Consider the following 20,434-nt stretch of genomic DNA (forward strand, 5'->3'; position numbering starts at 1 on the left):
AACTACTTTTAAATAATTCGTTCCAGCGAGAGAAATGAGACTTCTCGTTCTCTTTCTTGGACTGAAAACTGTTGCTGCACCCTCCCCTCTGTCCTCTCAGGCCAGGCAAACATATAAAGAATGACAGGAATGTCACACACCTGTGTGGGGCTTTGCCAGAGAGACCAAGCCCACAGAGAGACAGATACTGCCCTGCTCACACACACATGGGGAGGGGGCACCACTGGTGTCTGGGGAGGGCTCTGGGGGCTTCCCTCCCCCCCCCTCAGTTGGCTGGAAGCCAATGGCAAAAAGGGAGGAAAGGTGCAACTCAGCCACACAGGGCAGGAGCAGGGGCACACACTGGGGTGGGGCCACCCTGCCGGTCCACTGATGCCAGGTATGTGAGATACGTGGGCTGCCACCCCGGGTGGTAAGTATTTTAGGCAGGACAGACCTGAGCTTAACTGAGCTGGGGACTCTCCCAGGCAGGGGTCAGTCACAAAAGAAGCAGTGCTTCAGAGGGCACTTCACAGCAGGGAGAGGCAGGGGCAGGAGCCGTGGCCACCCCGCGGAAGGAGCAGCTGACAGCAACGGCATTGCTGGCTCAGAGCTGGGCTGCCAGACAGTGCCAGTGGAGGAAGGGACACCCTGGGGAATTGCAGGGCCCTTCCCTCCTCCCACCCCAGCCTCTTGCCAGGGCTGCCAGGGAGGGAACCAAGAGCAGAGGGTGCAGGCGCAACTGAGAACACAGGGAGAGCTGCGCCTGGGTTCTGGGCGCCTCTCCATGCCTGACTGGCACTTGGTAACTTCATAGACAGAAGGACTTTATGTGCTCAAGCACCTGTTGCTAACACTTTATATTATTTTTACTTATACTGCACTATTTTTTCAATCACCTGTCTGTGGCAAGCGATACTGGTCATCCCCTTATGATGGTGCCAGAAAGTTTCTCTTTAAATAATTTCTTCAAGTTAAAAAGGAGAGAGTGTTATTAGAGGCGCATTCCAGGCCGCTGGAAGGGACCCAGTGGCCCAGGAAGCGACGGGGATGAGGCAAGGGGCCCGCCTAGGTAGTGGGACATCTCGGGGTGTGACAGGAGGGTATGGCCAAGGCTGGTCCTGGCGGTGGCCCTGAAGCAAGGGCCTGCTCCCTGGAAAATGGGACCTGAATCCAGCCAAGCTCTAGAGCCAGTGCTCCAGCCCCTGGGGCAAAGGAGCAAGTCACACACTGCATCTGCCCTGAGGACAAAAGACCTGCTCCTCTGACAAGAAATGCTTTTTACAAAAATTATATGTTTTTATTGATTTAAGAGAGGAAGAGAGAGATAGAAACATCATGAGAATCATTAATTGGCTGCTTCCTGCACCCCCCGCACTGGGGATTGAGCCACAATCCGGGCATGTGCCCTTGACTGGAATCGAACCTGGGACCCTTCAGTCCACAGGCTGATGCTCTATCCACTGAGCCAAACCAGCCAGGGGAAGAAATGTTTTTTAAAACAGCTCCTAGGTCCTCATCACACAAGCCCATCTGTGAAAATGCAGTTTTGAGGCAACATTTGATATGCAAATATTAATTTTATTAGTGCAATGACAAGGGGATTAAATAAAGAAAAAATGTCATTATTCATAAAAAAATAAAAAGTCTGATGAAGAGAGAGGTGCTTTTGAAAGCTGGGCTTGAGGACGTTTCACCCAGGAGCCACCAGCTGAGAGAGGCTGGAGCCCCATGCCCAGCAGGGGCTGGAACATACAGGACCACATGGGGCTGGGTCACAGATTCCACCCTCCCAAGTCGTGCAACTGGTCAGGGTGGGGACAGCCAAGCCATCTTCCTGCAGGCGCTGGGGCTTCAGGCTGTGGAAGGTGGGACCCAGGCAGGGACTGCAGCCAGAGGTGTGGGGTCACCAAGTCCTTGCAGCTGAGGTGTAGATGAGACCACCACGGCCGAAGAGAAGAGCCCCGTGCTCCTGCTGCAGAATATTCTGTGGCCCTCTTGGCCACACAATAAAGCTCAGACTCTTTAATTTCTTTATTATTATTTTAAAATGTGGTAATATGCACATAATGTAAAATTGAACATCTTAACTGTTTATTTATTTTTAATCTTCACCTGAGGATATTTTTTCCATTGCTTTTCAGGTAGAGTGAAGAGGAGGGAAGAAGGGAGGAAGGAAAGGAGGGAGGGAGGGAGGGAGAGATGTGAGAGAGACACATTGACAGTTGCCCTGACTGGGGGTGGGTAGTGAACCTGAAACCCAGGTACGTGCCCAGCCCAGGTATGACTCAAGCCACTGCCACTGACGATCCAATGATGGATCAGAACAAGTCACACAGCTCTGTTTTCAGAAAGTCCACCTGTTCCCGCAGAGTCATACCATCTGATGGGTGGTCGGGCCTCCAGGAACCCCAAAGGGGTACACTGGGGCCAAGGTCGCAGGGAGGTGTCTTCAGGAGTCTCCCAAATGGTCTCTGGCCTCCTCCAGCCTCTGGCCCTCTAGTCCCATGGCCTCCAAATGCTAACAGAGCCCACCCTCCTTGCTTCCCCAGGAGCTAGGAACAGCCTGTCCACTGCTGTTCGGGTGTGAGGCCCCCAGGATGCAGACACCCTGGGTCTGGACACCTGCTGCCCTCTCCTCACAGTGCCCACCTGCCTCCTCATCCCCATTGCTCAGGGGCCCCGTGCATTCCTGACTCGGGGAGCGCTCTTCTGATACCACCATGGCCGGTCCCCTCGTCCCTCAGGTCTCCACACCACTGCTCCTCCCCAGCGGCCGACCCCGTCATTCCCCTGGCCCCGGCTGCCATCACATGCGATTATGTTTTTTTCATGCCTGTGACCCAGATGCAGTTATGTTGGTGTTTATTCAGTCTGGCCTACTATTTGATGCCTGCTCACAGAGCCCGTGTGCCGTCTGCCGTCTCATCACAATGAGTTGAAGGTGCTGGATTGCAGGCTAGCCTCACCCTCTGCCACCCAGACACCCCCATCCACATGCCCTGCGTAGACAGACAGCCCCCGTATTAATAGCTGATGGTGTTAATACCCTCGGTGAGCCACGGGGTCGGCAATCAGAAGGCGCCTGCCTCCTTCCGGCGCTGTGCCAGCTGCATAATTACACTTGATCGCTGCACAGTGTGCGCTGATTGCAGCTGAGAGGATCACCCGCTTCCCGGCTGGTGGGCTGGGGCCCTGGCACCTAACGAGGGTAATTGAGGCAGGGCTGATTGTACAGAAAGCTGGAGGGGCCCGAGCCACGGGAACAGGCAGCGTCACACCCAGACTGGACCACATTTGCTAAATTTGTTTCTGATGCAATTTCACGGTGATTATACTGATTTCTTTTTAGTGATTGAGCCTGGCGCAGAGCATGATGCCTGAGCCGGCTGTCAGGACGGGCCCAATTGGAGCAGGAGTATTATGACTTATGGCCTGCTGTCAGAGCTCACGGGAGGGAGCCTGAGGGAGGGCAGGCCAGAGTGCTGCCAGGGTGCTCTGGGAGCCTCCCTCCTGATTGGCTGGGACCTGCCCTTACCACGGCAACGCCGGTGTGTCCCTCAGCAGCCTGTCTGTATGTTGGGGATAACCCCGACCTCACAGGCGCTGTGAGGCCCAAACCAGTTCATTCACCGGCCAGGCTTGGACAGAAGCTGAACTACAAGTGAGCAATCAGCCTCTGTCACTGTCACTGCCTGGCGGTAGCCTGAAGATCAGGTAGAGAACCAGGTATGACCTTGGGGACACATCACACTTGTGTCCTCCAGACCCCAGCTTGCTTCATCCAAAACGATCACATCTGACCCCCTGGGCAGGAAGGGCCATCCCTGTTGGGCGATGGAGAAAACAGGACCACAGCCAGCAAAGGCCACACCAACACCTTCACCATCAGAAAAGTAGGCCATCATTCATGGGGTTTGTCCTGGAAAGGTCAACATTCCCCAAACTGGCTTTCTCGGCTGCAAGGCTCCACACAGAGCTCCTGGCAGAGCAAGGCAGGGACACGCAGCGTTAGCCCCTTGCTGTTCAAGGGGGAGTCCCATGGACAACAGGCTCAGCTGGTTTCAAAGTGCCTCCAAGGCCCAGACGCCTGCAGGTTCTTCGCACACAGGAGCAATGCAGTCCCAGCCTGGGCAGCACACCTGTGGGGCTGCTGAAACCCTGGAGGCCAAGAATCAGCACCTGTGGCCACTAGTCCTAGTACAGTGGGGCCTTGACTTAGGAGTTTAATTCGTTCCGAGACCTTAAGGAGCTTGTTAACTCAAATTACTCTATCAACTCAATGCAAAGGCTGAGAGACAGCTGGTATCTCAAAAAACTCGTTAGTCGGGACACTCATAAGTCAAGGCCCCACTGTATAGCTGAACTTCTGAGCAAGATGTGCTTGCAGTCTTTGGCACATGCCACCCCCACACCCCAAAACCCCTCTCAGCCAGAAAAGCAAAGAGCCATGAGCTTTAGCAAAAATGTTTAATCTCTCCTTAATGTTTGTATTTACAAGTACTAAATCTGAAGAACAGTAAAATAGGGAATGACCGTGTATTTACACAACCTGTGGGCCGAGCGCCCCTTCAGCCACACTGCGCCTGGGAGAGGCAGTGGCAGGGGCGGCTCAGGCCGCCGAGTGATTGCTCTTCTTTTGGGTGGGGGCCCTGTGGTGGTAAAGGACAGCTAATTGTGGGCTTCATCTTAAAAATATCTCTCTGTAAATATATCTATTCTAGCGTGTGTAGCACCAACATGAGCCGTCACAACCAGAACTGGGAGAAGAACCAGGGCGGAGGCTCTCAGCAAGGTCAGCCCAGGGAGGGTGGGAACATCTAGGGCCCTCCATCTGGGGGTGACCCTGGCTGCTCCGCCTTGGGTCAGGGAGTGCAGGGCAAGCTCGAGGTATATTGAGAGGCCGGGCTCCCAGACCAAGGCATGAGCCGTCCCCGGGCACTCCTGAGACAAGAGTGGGGGAAGGTTGGAAGGGACAGCCGGGGGCAGGACAGGCCATAGCAGCAGTGCCTGGGACAGGACGGTGTCCCCGCACAGCACTCCGTGCTGTGGCCCAGACTCCCTGGGTCTGCGTCTGCACAGGGGACTTCACTGCAGAGTGGCACTCCATCTCCAGGCTCCTGCCAGGGCCCCACACTCCCGAGGCCAGTGCCAGAGCTCGGGGTCAGAGCCCCTGGCAGGTCAACGCTTGGGAGGTGGTGGTGCAGTGCCTGGGGTGCTACAGAGTATGGAGGACTGAGAGCCACTGACAAGAACTCAGAACCTAACTCCAAGACCTGGCGGGAAGGGAGGTGCGGGACCTGCTGCGCCGAGCAGCCAGCAGGCTTAGAATCAGCTTGATCAGCTCATATGTAAACAGATATTGCTAAAGTGCTTGCGCCTGACAGGTGTGCGCAATTAGGTGGGCCGCCCCCTCCCCGCCCTCCTCGGAGAGCAGCCTCAGGAGGTGAGCGCGGGGCTGTCTGCAGGCTGGGAGGCCTCAGCAAGGTTGGAACTGGATTCTGAAGAGGGCAGAGCAGGGAACTGGAAGAACAGGGCTTCCACTGGAAGCCAGCATCCAGGGAAGACTTTGGAGGAAACAAGGTCCACACCCAGGCACAGCCAGGCAGCATCAGAGAGGAGCAGGGGGCACCCTGGGACTGGAATCCAGGCCAGAGCAGTGGCCACCAAAAAGCAAGCTTAATCTCTGGCAGGTCTCAGCTCTGCCCCATGCTGGCCCAGGGGCGAGCCCACACGGGCTGCCTAGGCTCCAGCTACTCATCCATGGCAGCAGGAGACAGAGCCCTGCTCATCACCCACGGGGCAGGTGAGGGGGAACCGTTTTCCCCGGTTCCAGTCAGGTTCTCAGGTTCCCTGCTGCTTCCCCATGCAAGAGGCAGCCCTTAACCCATCTCCAAGGTGTGCAGCCTGGCCCATGCAGCTTAGCGGGGTCCTCAAGATGACGCTGGCCACAGTTAGCTGTCCCTTAAAGTCCATGGGAATCTTTAGTACCGTCAAAAAAGTGAACTTGAAGAGGGGGGCCGCTTGTCTGCTTTCACAAGTGACTAATTAAAAAACATTTAAAAAAGTGTCTAACATCTCTAGTATTCAACACTTGCAGTTTTAAAAAGATCAAGTCAGACTTAACGCTAGCACAGTCATGCAGGAACTCACAGCCCCTCGCCCTGGAAGCTGGGGGTGGGGGACGCCAAGAAGTTCTCTCCTTTATACATCAAAACAAACAAACAAACAAAAAAAAACAGGACAAACCACAGGTCGAGGGGTGGAGTGTTCCGCTCAGGGAATCTGGCCACTTGCTTCACGACCATTTGGTATTGCTTTCCCACTGCCTTAATTTTCTTATTCTAAATTGTTTGTAAAATTTCTCCTCCTCCAGTCAGCTATACAGGACCCCACTGGGGCTGGAGACTGAGGTTAGAGCCACATATATATATATATATATACACACACACACATATATATACTAATGTACAGGTTTTGTTTTAGTTAAAAATTTGTTCTCTTGCTCACTGAAGGCAGGTGGACAGAGCTGACCACCAGGCCCTCTGGTCACTGTGTCCTGCTCCCAGCCAGGCCAGAGTATGACCCAGGACCCTGCCCTGTTCCTGGCACCCCAACGGAGTGCAGCAGGACCTCTGTGTTCCCCCGAAAGAACAAAAAACAGCCCCAGGCGTCCCACTGCGTGTGCGGGGCCGCATGCTGCTGAGATGCCAGACTGGAAGCCGCTGGAGGTGGATGTGGAGAGGGGGAGGCAGAGATGCAGGGATGGAATCGGACGGTCGGGCTGCTCCCAGGAGCTCCACGCTGGAGAGCTGGCACAGAGCGGATGCAGTGGAGGAATAAATAATGGGAATGTGCTCATGACTGGAGCTCCAGGCCCCAGTGGCCCCCAGAGGCACAGCCCTGAGGACACACGGGGAGTCGCCGAGTCCTTCTGGAATTCACCTGGGAGCGGGGAGCGCTGCCTTCCTGCAGCCCCTCCACGGGAGGGAGCTGGGCCTCTCTCTGGGCGAGGAACTCTTGCCTCCACCGCAGAGCACGCGGTGAATCGGAGGATGGTGGTGTGGTGCAGCAGCTAGCGTGAGGGTGGCAGGCAGGTGGCAATAGTCCAGACTGACTTCAGCTCACCTTGGCCAGGTCTGGCATTTAGCCTCCCCAGGCTGCCAGACAGGCTTCAGCCCTTATACTCTGCCAGGGAAGCCGAGAAGGCTGACCCCCTCCAGCCCCTCTTCCTGGCCCTTCTGGCCTCACCAACCTGGCTTCGAGGAGACAGCCAGATTGGCATCCCTCCTCCCAGGGGGCCCAGCCTTACACTCAGGTCTTCAACAGTCACCGGCGTCTCCAAGATTCCAGCTGCAACTGGAATTCCCCTGCCCTGTGGCCAGCAGCTCTGGGCACGGAGGGTGTGGCAGGCACCGTTTCACCCACACCAGTAAGAACCGGGACCCCCAGCCAGGGGGGAGAGAGGCAGGGAGGACGCCAGCCTACACGCCTGCCCCGAGCACACAGGCACTCGGCACACGTGGGGGGAGGCTGCCTCCAGGGACCTCCCAGCTTTGGCTGTCGTTGGAAGCCATCCTGCGGCCCTCTCACTAATCTCCCGTTGGGCAGTGGTGGCGGGTGGCTCAGCTGCTCAGGGCCATTGTGTCCACCACCTGCTCCAGCTTGCTCCGGAGCCGCTGCCGGCGAGCCTGCTCGTCCTTCTCCAGGGCCATCAGGATCTGCAGGGGCAGGCAGGGTGTTAGCGAGCCTGGCAGGCTGGCTAGGCTCACATGGGACCACCTCATAGAAGCTTGGAGGATTACACTCACTAAGCAAGTGGCATGGCAGGGGCTGGCAGGGCTCTGCAGCAGATACCTAATTCCATCCCTTCACTGTGAGCTGAGGAACCTGGATTTTGAACCTGGATCCCCACGTGACTGGTATGAAGACTGAGTCCCCCTGCCCCCTGGTCACTATTCCTACACTCGACCCACAAAACACCAGCCCCAAACAGGGCTCTGGTCACAGCCAGCCCTTCATGTCCTCTTGGTGCAGTTCCCCGCCTGGCCACTGGGGACACGGACATGCCGCCACCGCCTGGAGGCCCTCCCTGCACGGCAACTCAGCCTGTTGCTCCCAGCCCCTAGGAAGCAGGAGCACCCTCAGTCCACGCTCTGGTTCCCGCTGGTGCCTCAGCCTGCCAGCACGTCGCCTCCCACCACCTGCTTCTCTGGCCCCGCACAGCGCAGCTCCGCAGAGAACCTCCAGCTTCTTTGCTCTCCCTCATGAGCCCGAGGGCAGGCTTTAGTCTCCAGGTCACCCAGGATCTGCTGCTTATCCTTCTCAGCCCCAGGACACCTGCCCAACCTCACTTCCGAACACCCAGCCCCAGGTCTGAGTCTCAGCCCGTCCTCTTCCTGCTCCGGACTCATCACCTCTAGGGCCATCTTGATGCTGCCGACCCCCACTCGCTAACCCTGGAGCCTGAGTCTCTCCCGAGGCCCAGCTCCACCTCCAACTTAAATGAAAGTCCAAGGCGGATTCCTTGGACTTTGCCACCTCCCGTAGCTCACTCCACCGTAAGTCTGGAGTCACACCCCATAGCCAGTCTGATCAGCAAGTCCTGATCCCTCCCTCCCATGGCCCAGCCCTTACATGGTCCCTGATCCCCCCTCCCGCTGGGCACCCGTAGGTCAGATCACAGCTCTGTCTCCAAACCCTGATGGCCTGTCTCACAGGAAAGCCCAAGTTCCCCAAGGCCTGCACACCCAGCGACAGGCCCCTTGCCTCAGCCTGGCCTACCTCTCCCCCTCCTCCTCTCAGCCTCCTGGCCTCCATGGCCCTGTAGCCAGGCCCACTCTGGCCTCAGGGCCTTAGCAATGGCCATGCCCATCCTGCCTCTCCGGCCCTATGTGCCCAACCAATTCAGCCCACGAATCAGTCCTCCCTCCTCAGGAAGCCCCAGCTCTGTGTAGCAGATGACAAGGAGACCTGCTGCAGGCTCACTCCAGGTCAGCAGAAAATGCTAAAGGAGGAAGGCTCTGGAGATGCCCACTCAGGCCCATCAACCTTGTAATGCAAACAGGTCAAACTCACAGCCCACATGCCTCATTTATTTAAGGAGGCATGTGGCCCGCCGGCCGCGAGTTTGACATGCTTGTTGTAATGGGTCCTTAAAGAACAGTCACTCACCAACCTGTCTTCTCCACTTTAGGAAGCCACTACAATCTGCTCATCTGCTCCCCTGCTCCCCCAACCCCCGTGCCCAGAAACATGCTCCCTGGCCTGCTACAGCCCAGCCGGACCCTGCCAGGCCTGATGGACAATCAAACAGCACTGTATTCCTGCCTCAGCACGTGAGGTGGCCAATGGGCAAGCAGATCGGAGGAGGCAGGCACTGGATGCGGTTGGCAGAAGGACCTTGGGGAGGGAGCCCTGCTTGGCAAGGCCTGGTGAAGGGCTGAGCAGGTGGTGTGAAGCAGGCGAACTTGGGCAAGGCTGGTGTGCTCACCTCATCCTTGTACTTGGTGATGTAGGAGTAGATCTCATGCAAGGCGCTCATGCTGTTGAACTGGCTCAGGTGTAGTCGTGACTGCTCGGCCAAGTATGCACTCATGTCCTGGTCGCTGATGGCAGGCATCTTGGCAATATCAGCATAGTACCTGCGGGCAGATGTCTGGTGCATGAGCTGGGTCCCAGCCCTCCGCTACCGCCCACCCCCTGCACACTCGCCGCACCTCTCCACCCAGCTCTTATAGTTGGGGATGTCCTTGGCGTAGAGCAGTTTGTTGGAAGGCGAATCCTTGCCCAGCTTGTGCTCAGAGGTGGAGCAGGAGTCCATGAAGGTCTGGGCCACCACCGACAGGCAGGCATCCGTGATGCTGCTCTTGTGGATGTCGAACACAAACTGTGGATTCTTGATCACGTTCACCCAGAAGCGCAGGGGCAGGCTGCGTGGGCAGGTCAGATGCATGGTCAGTACCCCTCCCAGCCGACCTGGCTCTGACTCTCAGTGACCATGGATTTCCATGCAGATGGGGAAATTGAGGCCTAGAGAGGGGCGAGGATTCTCAGGAGGTGAGAGCTGTCTCCTGCCACCCGCACTGCAGGAGGACAGTCCTCCACGTGGTCACAGGCTTACACATGCACTCACACACGATCACAAGCCTGCTTCTGCCCTGGAGGGGCTCCAGGGGACACATCCCACAGACATTTGACCTCTGTGCCCAAAATGCCACCCCTAAAACAGCCATCACCTAGGCTACTTGTGGCTGTTTAAATTGAAATAGTTAAAAATTCAGAAACTCAGCTGAAGTCACATGTCAATGCTCAGTAGCCACACGGGGCTGACAGCCACCACTCTGGATCCAGAACATTCTGTCATTGCAGAGAATTCTCTTGGATGGTGCAGACCAGACGATGCTCCTTCCTTGGTGCCCCATGGAACCCCTCCAAGGCCCATGGGCAGCACAGGCCAAGCCCGAGGCCCAGGGCTGCATCCAGGCTTGGGAAGTGGCAGCATGTGGAGACCAGAGTGCTGCAAGGGGAAAGGCTACCAGGGATCAGAGGGGAAGAGGCCAGAGGCCAGGAGCTTCTCGGAGATGGGCCAGATGCTGCAGGGCACATGCTCAGGCTCAGGGAGACAAAAGCCAGACTGAGAAGTGGGTGCTGGGGGTGGAGTGCTGACTACCTGAGGGGGTGAGAGTCCCCAAGTGTTTGCTGTCACTACCACTGCTGTCCTCATCACTGCCAATGGCTGGCACAGGCCTGGTCCATCAACTTCATTTCTCACACAAAGCCCACACTCACCCCTGCACAGAGCCATGTGTGCATACATGCAGGTTCCACAGTAAAGGGGCTCCTATGAGCTGAAGCGGAGGCCATGCCCAGCCCCAGAGCTCGGGGGGCAGTGGAAGGCCCTCAGATGGGTGAATCAGGAAGGCCCACATGAAGAGGGTCTGACCATAGCAGGGAGAGAGCAAACCCAGGCCAGCCTTTCCCCTCACCCATCAGAACAGGGCACCCAGAGGACAGGCCTCTCGCAGCTGCTCAGCCCCCGCCTCCCTGGCTGTGCCCCACCTGCCCAACTGCCAATCCCACTCCAAAGGTACCAGTTGCTCTTCCAGGTGTGGCGCACATCTGAGTCGTGTATCTGGTGCTGATCAGCCTGCTCGTCCAGGAAGTCGAACATATACTTGATGGCCAGTGGCAGGGCCGAGCCCCGGTGTGCCGTGCTAAAGATGGTCTCAAACAGGTCATCCACAAACTTCTGCAGCGTGCCCTGCAGGCAGGAAAGGCACAGAGCTCCAGGGTACCACCGGCAGTCCCTCAGCTCCTTGGTGACCTGGGCAGCTGGCTGTGTTGCGCCCACGTCCCCACCGCCTGCCCATCCAGGCCTACCTTGGTGGCCAGCAACCGCGTCAGGTAGATCTCTGAGACCATCTTGCTGCCGCGGTCACCCTCCCGCTGGTCCAGGTGGTCGTGGTTCTTGACCAGGTGCCACAGCTTGGTGCCGCTCTCCAGGTCAGGCGTGATCATGGGTGTGCGTGAGCGCAGGCTGTCGGGGCTGCTGGCTGTGCGTAGCATGCTCTCTGCAGGCACCACACGGTCAGCTGGCAGGTCCACTGCCTCCAGCACCCACACCCTGCCCTGGCCCTGGCTGGGCGGCCTCGGACCAGAAACTCCTCTGTCTGAGCCTCAGTTTCCACCTCTGAAAACTAGGGTCCTCAGCCCCCGCTCCCTGGTTGTGAGGGACAGCGGATGACGTGTCGTGTATGGGTGTGTGCTACAGGGGAAAGGCGAAGCCTCCAAACGGAGGGAAAGGCTGTGTCCAAGTGATGGCCCCTGATGTGTCCCTCTGACCTCGGCATGGCCCTGCCGCAGAAGGGCCCAGGGGAGGTGTGCTCTCCAGGCCAGTGAGCCCTGCCCGCTGCCCCACCCGACCTCTCACCATATCTGCTCAGGGACTTAGTGAAGGTGGACGAGTTGGAGATGTTGTAGGCCGATGTCTGTTTGGGCACCAGAGCCACCGAGGACCCATCCGTCACCTGTGGGCAGAGGGCCAGGAGACTCATGACCCACCGCTGGGAGCTGTGGTGACACCTCCAGTCCTTCCCAGTGCTGTGCTGGAGGCCAGTAACCTCACCACTCTGAGCCCCAGTCAGGTGGCAGGCCCACTGCACCCAGCACCCACACCCTGCCCTTTCCCTCCGCAAAGGGGGCTCCTCTGAGCTGGAAGAGGCCATGCCCAGTCCCAGAGCACGGGAGGCAGTGGACGCCCCTCAGATGGGTGAGTGGCCAAGGGCCACGTGAAGAGGGACTGACCATAGCAGGGAGAGAGCAAACCCAGGCTAGCCTTTGGTAACCTCCAGATGAGCCCAGTGGGACTGGGAAGGTAGTACATGTGACCCATGTCCCTCTTTTTGCCAACATCTGCCGCCTATACACAACCAGGGGCTGGCCACCAGCTTCTGCACTGCCTTGGAGCCTGAGGAGAGGCTGCCATGGCCCGAGGGTGGGAGGTGCAGGGTCACCTGATAATGAGCCAGAGTATTCAGCCTCTTCCAGTCGTTGTCGATCTTGGTGGTGACATCCTCATCCTGCAGGATGATTCGCGCCATGCGGCCCTGGCGCCACTCTGCGGAGAGGAAACGCAGGGATGGGGCCGCGGCAGGTGCCTCATCTCCCCCTTTCCTCGGTCTCCCTCAGCCCAGGAGCACAGTGTCCCAGGTGCACAGCCTCCTCCCTGCCTCCCTCCCAGCAGCTCGCAGCCTGGCTCAGAGCAGGAAGCATGTCCCGCCCCAGGCAGGCGACCCCCACATAACACCAGCCTTTGAGCTCTAGGAAGCTCTCCCAACCCCTCAGCCTGGCACTGAAGGCCTCCACGGTGGTGCCCCCGCCTCTTCAGCCACATCTATGGTGGGACTCCCTAGACCCAGGCCTGCTGCTCCTCCTCTGCCACCCCTCTCAGCTCTGTGGGTACCCCTACATGCCCAGCTCGTGAGCCACAGTGCCACTCCCTGCCCCAACTCTGATGGCCCACCGTCCTCCTCCAGTAAGTGGGAACCCCAATCCCTGACTCTTACCTGGACAGGGTGGCCCTCTCAGTGTACTCCCTGATTCCATCCTCAACCCCACCTGCCTCCACCCTGCCCTGCCCACATCCAAAGCTGCTGGAATTACATCCCTTCCCTCAAGCCCTCATACCCCTCCACAGCCTCCAGCACCCTCCACCAGCAGCCAGTGCCTGGCCTGGAACAAGAGGCCCTGCTTGAACTTCTCCAGCCCCTAAACCCAACTCCTTACACACCTTGGGAAGCGCCACCTTGGCAGGCCCATTGCTCAGAACCTCAGCACGGCCACACTGCCAAATAGCATGGAGCCCCTCCCTCACTCACCCAGGTCCATGTCCCCAGTCTTGGGCCGCTGGGAGTAAGGCACACCCTTGTACACAGCGTCCAGCAGCTTCTCCTTGACCTGCGTCACTGTGTCGCAGTTTAGTCCCTTCACTGGCACCTCAGGTGCGTTCTCGTTCTCAGGGTTCACACAGTTCAGGGTCTGGGGGCAAGGAGGGGTGCAGCATCAGCACTCACCTCTCAGGGAGTAGGCCTGGGGGAGAGCATGGGTGGGGGGCAGGGCAGGACGCTAGGCCTGCACTCACCAGCATCTTGTAGTCGATCTGCTGCCGGATCAGCTTGTCCTCACTCAGGGAGTAGCGTGCCTCGCCCGTGATGGCATCGATGGGGCCCTTCTCCATCTGCTGCTTGATGGCGCAGTACAGCATAAACAGAGGCTCCCCTGCGCACTCCTGTGGCAGCAGGTGAGTGGGCAGTCAGGCTGCAGCCAGGACCCCAGGGGCTTCCAGCCCTGCCCACCCGCTCCCACCCTTCCGGTGCCTCTGCACAGTTCCCACAAGGAGAAATCAGCAACATTTTCAAATTCTTCTAAGAAGGCACGTAGAACCCTGGTTCCAGAGCCCAACAAAGACTGTGCAAGAGAGTAAGTTAAACAGACCCGCTGCCCCTATGAATGTTGACGTGAAAATCCCAACGCAACCTTAGCAAAGAGTGTCACGAGGACAGCAGAAAACGCGATGTGGCCACATGGGCTTCATGCCAACGAAGACTAAAGCCCTGAGTCCCCCCAGCTCAGGCCTCAGCGGGTCCACTGCCCCAGTCCCTAGCCAATGCCCTAGCACCCCACTTGCTGGAGCCTGAGGTGCCAACACTGTACTCTGGCCCTCCATGGACCACGACATGGGCAACCCTGTGCCATAGAGAACTTGATATGACCTTGATTTGTTGGCTGTCAGGGGCCCTCCTGGCTGGGACCCCGCCACTGCAGGTAGAGGGCTGCCCCGCTCCGTTACTTGCGAGGTGCGTATGCACCGACACAGGGCAGTTCACCAGCACTGAGGGGCACAGAGTCCAGAGACACGGTGCTGTGGGGCGGGCGGCCTCTGGGCATTCTGTGAGGGTCCACGGTGCTGTGGGGCGGCCTCTGGGCATTCTGTGAGGGTCTGCTCTGCTCCCACCCTGACCATTGCCCCCCAGCTACCACATCACAGTCATGAAAGCTGTCTCCTGCTCTTCCAACCACCTAGTGTCCCACCTTAGGGCCTGGGCACTGCTGCCCCTGCAGCCAGCAATCTCTCCTCAGGTCTTTACTGGCCCTTCTGGACTCCACCCAATCTGCCTTCTCAGAACAGCTCCCACTGACCACCAGGCCAAAGCTGCTGGCCCTCATCACCATCAGGGGGTCCCTGCTACAACCTCCGGCTGCTGCTGCTCTCTGTGAGGCTCTTTCCCAGCTGGAGTGGAAGCTGCCTGAGGGCCAGAGCACAGCCGCTCACCCACATTCCATCCTAACACCTAGCACGGAGCCTGTGTATGCCTGGGCTCCAGGCGCTGCTGGACAACAGATGCCATGAGTGAAAAGAGTTGTCGAAGAAAGAGGCTCACGTCCTTACATCAAAGGGAAGAAAGCCAACATCAGAGCTCACCCGTCCTATCTACCCCGGGCTGGCCCTGACTGCCAGAGCCACGCCTCAAGGGGCCTGACTTCCTGTGCCCCTTTCACAGGTAAGGCCCGAGTTGTGGGCACAGGCTCCAGCATTGCCTTGGCCCCCGATGGGTGGAGTTCAGGAGTGTGCTCCAAGAAGGCAGCATCCTGGCCACCCCACCCCCTCCGTCACACAAGCAGCAGCTCTGCCCCATACCAGATGCTCTGGACACCTTGTTAGCATCTGCAATAAAGAAACAGCCCCAGACTCTCCGACATGCCTACCTCTAAATTATGTTTTATTTGCAAACTTGACTTCGTTAAGTCAGCTGGGAAGAAGGCAAGAATGGGTGCAGACTAGGATGCAGTGCCATTAATATCTGCCTGCAAACCCCATCTGAAGGAAGTGGCTGGGGGACAGACTAAGCACCTGCCCAAGGCTCCTCCCCTGCTTGCACCGCGCAGAGGAGAAAGGGGTATTTCTAAAAGTCAGAAGGAAGAGGTTATTGGCCCAGGGTTACACAGTGAATAAGGGAAGCCAGGATTCTAACCCAGATCCACCTACCTCTAAAGTACCTAGTCCTCAAATGCCAAGTGTCCTCAGAGGGCGCAGGCTGAGGCAGCAGGCTCCCCAGTGCTGGCTCTAACTGCTCTTGCAAAACCTGCCCAGATGGGGCAAAGTAGGAACGGAAGATCTAAGGCCAGGAGACAGGAAGGCCCAGAACCCAAGGCCTCATCTAGTCCTACCCTCCTTGGGCCTCAGTTTCCTATAAAGTGAGGGAAAAGGATGTCCTCAAATGCCTCCCAGCCCCAGCTCTGAACATGCAGAAACTACCAATGAATTTTCAAGTACAAAGATAATACAAATATAGTCTATTCTATAAATGATGTTAGGACAAGTGTTTCTCCACTTCGGAGAGGGGAGGGGGAATCAAGTGGGAGCCTACCTCACAGAGTACACAAAAATCAATTCTATGAACAACACAGGAGTTATACAAAAGCAACAAGCTGGCAAAGATGAAAAAAGAAAGCTGATCAAGTAGGTGTTATCCAAGGCCTGGGTAAGATTCTCAAACACTGAATCGGTGCAACCCTTTTTTGCAGGACAACTTGGCAGCATATATTCCAATAAAAAATGAACATGCCTGATCACCTACAATCATCGTTCTGGATATTCACTTCAGCATGAACATGCAAAGATCACTGATCAGCATGCTGGCCGCAGTGCAGGGCACGGAGAGGAAAAAGGCAAGCTCTCCTACCACCTCCGGCAGTGCAGCACTCACACTGGGAACATTATGCAACTGTTAACAAGAAGGAAAACCGGCCCTGACCGGTTTGCTCAGTGGATAGAGCGTTGGCCTGCGGACTAAAGGGTCCCAGGTTTGATTCTGGCCAAAGGCATGTACCTTGGTTGCAGGTACATCCCCAGTGGGGGGTGTGCAGGAGGCGGCTGATCAATGTTTCTCTCTCATCGATGTTTCTAATTCTCTGTCCCTTTCCCTTCCTCTCTGTAAAAAACCAATAAAATATATTTAAAAAAAGAAGGAAAACCGCCTGCAGAGGCGGCAACCACACCTCTGCCCAAGGAGGGGAGCACAGTGCGGTGCAAAGTGTACGGTCCTAGAACGGAAAAAGCCTGGAGGGAAGAAAAGGTGCAACACCAGGGTTTCTTCTGACTAGACGCCATTTATAGGTATTCGCTTCCCAGTTCAGGACCCAGCGTGGGAGGACACACATCCCCAGAACGGGAGGGGGAGGGGCGAAAGGCTCAGCCCTTTACACTCACTCTGTGCTGTCTAGGTATGCTAAAATGAACATGGGTTACTTTTCTAGTTCAATTTTTGTTTGTTTCTTAAAAACAGTAAAGAATGACAGGGATTTGGGGTGTTTAAAAACAATTTATGGCACACTAAAAAGAAATGAACTTTCAAGCCATGGGAAGACATGGAGGAACCTCAAGTACATGAAAGAGGAGTCTGAAAAGGCTACATACTGTATGCTTCCAACTACAGGATGTACTGGAAAAGGCAAAACTGTGGAGACAGGGAAGTATCAGTGGTTGCTAGGTGAAGAGGTGGCGCACAGGCATCTAGGGCAGTGAAATTACTAATACTGTCATGGTGGGTGCAGGTCACTACCATTTGTCCAAAATCAAATGTGTAGCACCCAGGGTGAACCCTCACGTGAACTATGGCCTTTGGGAATGTTATTTTAACTCAGGTTCATCGATTGTGACCAATGCACCACTCTGGTGGAGGGAGTAATAATGGGGAGGCTGTAAGAGGGCACGTGATACATGGGAAATCTCTGTCATTTCTGCTTGATTTTGCTGTGAAACTAAAATTGTTCTAAAAAGTGTACCAAGTCAAAGTATGGACCAATGGAGAAAAAAGCTGTTATCACGAGAATTTTTTATTTATTTATATGAAATGGAGATGTTAACTAACCTTACCTTTGTGGTAATCATTTCCCAATATATGTAAATCAAACCCTTATGTTGCATACCTTAAACTTATACAGTGATATATGTCAATTATTTCTTACTAAAACTGAAAAAAATAATAATACAATGCACTCATCCCTCAGTACTCTTGGTAACTGGTTCCAGGACCTCCCCCATAGCAAACTCCACAGATGCTCAAGTCCCTTATATAAAGTGGCATAATATCTGCATATAATCTACAGACACCCTCCCATTTACTTCAAATAACCTCCAGATTACTTATAATACCTAACACAATGTAAATGCTGTGGAAACAGTTTTATACTGTATTGTTTAGGGAATCACGACAAGAAAAGTCTGTACCTAATCCAGTGCAGATACAACCATCATAGGCCTAACTACATAGTAACAATGTAACATCTTTTTTTCTGAGTATTTTTGATCTGTGGTTGGTTGAATCCATAGATATAGGACCTGCAGACACAGAGAAGTGACCATATACATTGAAAAAACCAAAACAGTTGTGGCACAGTCAGTGGCCAGCTAATGTAGACAGGAGGAGCCTGAGCCAGTGCCGGGTACCCCTCCTGCAGAACCAAATGGCTCTGGGCCAGTTCCTCCTGCCCAGCACCTCACACATCCATATCGTGAGGGGCAAACATGATTGGGGACTAGGGGGGTGCTCTGAGCAGATCGAAGTACACCCTGCTCAGCTTCTTCAATGGAACCCCGTAAGGGTGGGCCAGTCAGCTTGGCCTGTAGCTCCCAACACTGCCTTCCCACTCCCTTGGCCAGCCCTGGCCTCCTCTCACCCATCCGATACCTGACCCGACCCTCCATGAAGAAGCCCCCACCCTCGAGCCCACAGCACAGCTTCCTGATAGCAGCACCCACTCAGCCGCTCTGCCTTCAACCCCCTGTGCTAGCCCCACTTGCCTACTTCCTCAGCCTGACCCTCTACCTGGCATCCCACAGCACACACCCAATCCAGGCCTCGGACTGGATTTGTTAAGCTGGGGCCCCTTTCTCCGCCTGAGGAGCCTCAGGAGCAGACGGGTCAATGAAGCTAAGGCAGCTCAGACCCAGTGGCTCGTGTCCTCTAAACCTGCTTCTCTTGGCTTCCAGAGTGCAATTCAATGAGTGTGTAAATACATCACCGTCTCACAGAATTTTACAGGAAATGCACTTTTCCTGAGGCTCCCAACTCAGCATAACAAGGACCCCAGCATTTCCTGGACACTCTCCACAGGCCTGGATTTTCCCAGATGAGCCCTGCACAGCCTGTCTCCCTGTCCACACAGTACCTCACCCCCACCTAAGAGCTGTCGCTCCCTCTGCCTTGCTAAGCAACCCCTTCCCTTCCTTCCTCAAACCTCACCCACCCCTTGATATCTGCCCCCTTTTCACATGTCCCGATTCCCATTTACCCTCTCCCCAGCCAGGCAGGACTCTGCTCTGGGCACCTCTAAGCCACCAGGGCCTGGGCCCAACAGCATTCTGAGTGAAGGGCTGAAGGCCCCTTTGGGTGTCCCTTATTCAGTAAGGACACAGGAAATGGAGGTCCATGGCTAAGAAGCAACCATGCGGATATTCAGGCCACTAGGCTCCACTGCCATCATGCTGGCCATCTGTAGAGCGTCTACAGAGGTCAGAGAAATGAGCGAACACGTATGAACATACACCTGGGCACAGAGCTCAGAGAAATGAGTGGAACACGTATGAACATACACCTGGGCACAGAGGTCAGAGAAATGAGCAGAACACGTATGAACATATACCCCAGGCTTGGCCTGGGGCCCACTGTCCCCACCTTGTGAGTGTCTGCCAAGCCTTCAGATTTTAAGGGAAACCAGATACCTGGGTCTGAGCGACCTCCCACTCTCTACATGCAGCCACACCGGATCCACCTGGACCCACGTCTGGCCCGGGGCTGCAGTCTGTGCCCTCTGCCTCCACCCCTTCTGAGGACGGCCTCGGGTCAGGGTCTGTCTTCTAGGGCTGAGGGATGCTCCCAAGCCTGAACCGGGGCTTGTTTGTGCAGCTTCTCCCCACACCGAGAGCTATGAGGAGGCCCCAGGTGTCTCCCCAGGCTGGCCCAGCCTGGGTGCTGGACACATGGACTCCCCTGCCAGGTTGCCCCGCCTCATCTTTAGCTCTAAGCCATGGGTAGTGCAGAGACCTGGCCTGTATTCAAACTCCAGCTCAGCCGCACACTAGCTGTGAGGCCCAAGACAGCTTTCCTCAGAGCTGGGGTGTCCACTCCTGCCTTGGTGGCTGGGTGAGGCCTGGACAGCCTCATGGAGACAGGAGAGGGGCCAATGGGTGCATGTCCTGCGGGAGTCCACTCTGAGCCACTCTGGGCTGAGACTGTGCATCTCTGGCCTCCTTTTCCCCTCACACCCATTCATCTGTCCCCAACACCCTCCTGTCGTTCTCTCCTCCCCAGCCCACCTACCTTGAGGAATTTGTACAAAAGGAAGGTGAACCAGTTGGTCAGCATCTTCTCTGCTACTGACTCGGTCCTGGAGACAGACAGAGGCAGGTGACATAACTTGCGCTGCCAGGCCCACACAACGTGCCCACCCCACCCTCACCCCTTCCTCCAGCACTAAAGGCACTCATGGGCTGGGGAGCTGTGGTGGAGACCCCAGCCCTCGGCCCCAGGGAAGGCCTCTGAGCAGGACTCAGGCCCGACACTGATGGCCCCAGAGTGGAGCTCCATGCCCAACACACCAGGCCACCACGACCAGCATCTGGCCAGGGAAGCCAGAGCCCCCCGGAGCCGTGACGTAACGCCCCGGCCGAGCACCCGCAGGCCTCGGTGTCTGCAGGTGGGAGGCGTAGGCTCACCGCCGCAGCAGCAGCTTGGGGTGGTTCTTGCTCTCGAGGTTCTTCTCAATGAGGTCGGACAGCAGCTGCTTGAGCACGCCCGTGGCGTACTCCATCTCGCCCTGCAGAGCCGTCATGATGAGCGAGGCCACGTTCCCACGGTCGCGCATGGAGAAGCTGCGCTGGGCCTCCAGCGTG

The 20,434-nt window shown here is 56.4% G+C and overlaps 1 protein-coding gene across 1 annotated transcript in view; it reads right to left on the minus strand.

Annotated features, from left to right (window-relative positions):
* Nucleotides 1-4,435: 4,435 nt before the first annotated feature.
* PLXNA1 (plexin A1) overlaps nt 4,436-20,434 on the minus strand; it is a 51,053-nt gene continuing 35,054 nt past the window's right edge. The window contains exons 24-34 of the mRNA XM_006763289.2: nt 20,258-20,434; nt 19,863-19,929; nt 13,622-13,768; nt 13,359-13,518; nt 12,495-12,598; nt 11,912-12,008; nt 11,362-11,552; nt 11,073-11,242; nt 9,699-9,911; nt 9,473-9,623; nt 4,436-7,700 (exon numbers count right to left, since the gene is read on the minus strand). Of these exons, the coding sequence (XP_006763352.1) occupies nt 7,605-7,700; nt 9,473-9,623; nt 9,699-9,911; nt 11,073-11,242; nt 11,362-11,552; nt 11,912-12,008; nt 12,495-12,598; nt 13,359-13,518; nt 13,622-13,768; nt 19,863-19,929; nt 20,258-20,434 (1,573 nt within the window). The 3' untranslated portion in view covers nt 4,436-7,604. The remainder of the gene's footprint in view (nt 7,701-9,472; nt 9,624-9,698; nt 9,912-11,072; nt 11,243-11,361; nt 11,553-11,911; nt 12,009-12,494; nt 12,599-13,358; nt 13,519-13,621; nt 13,769-19,862; nt 19,930-20,257) is intronic.

The sequence above is a fragment of the Myotis davidii genome, unplaced genomic scaffold (genome assembly GCF_000327345.1).
Source record: "Myotis davidii unplaced genomic scaffold, ASM32734v1 scaffold78, whole genome shotgun sequence".
NCBI lineage: Eukaryota > Metazoa > Chordata > Mammalia > Chiroptera > Vespertilionidae > Myotis > Myotis davidii.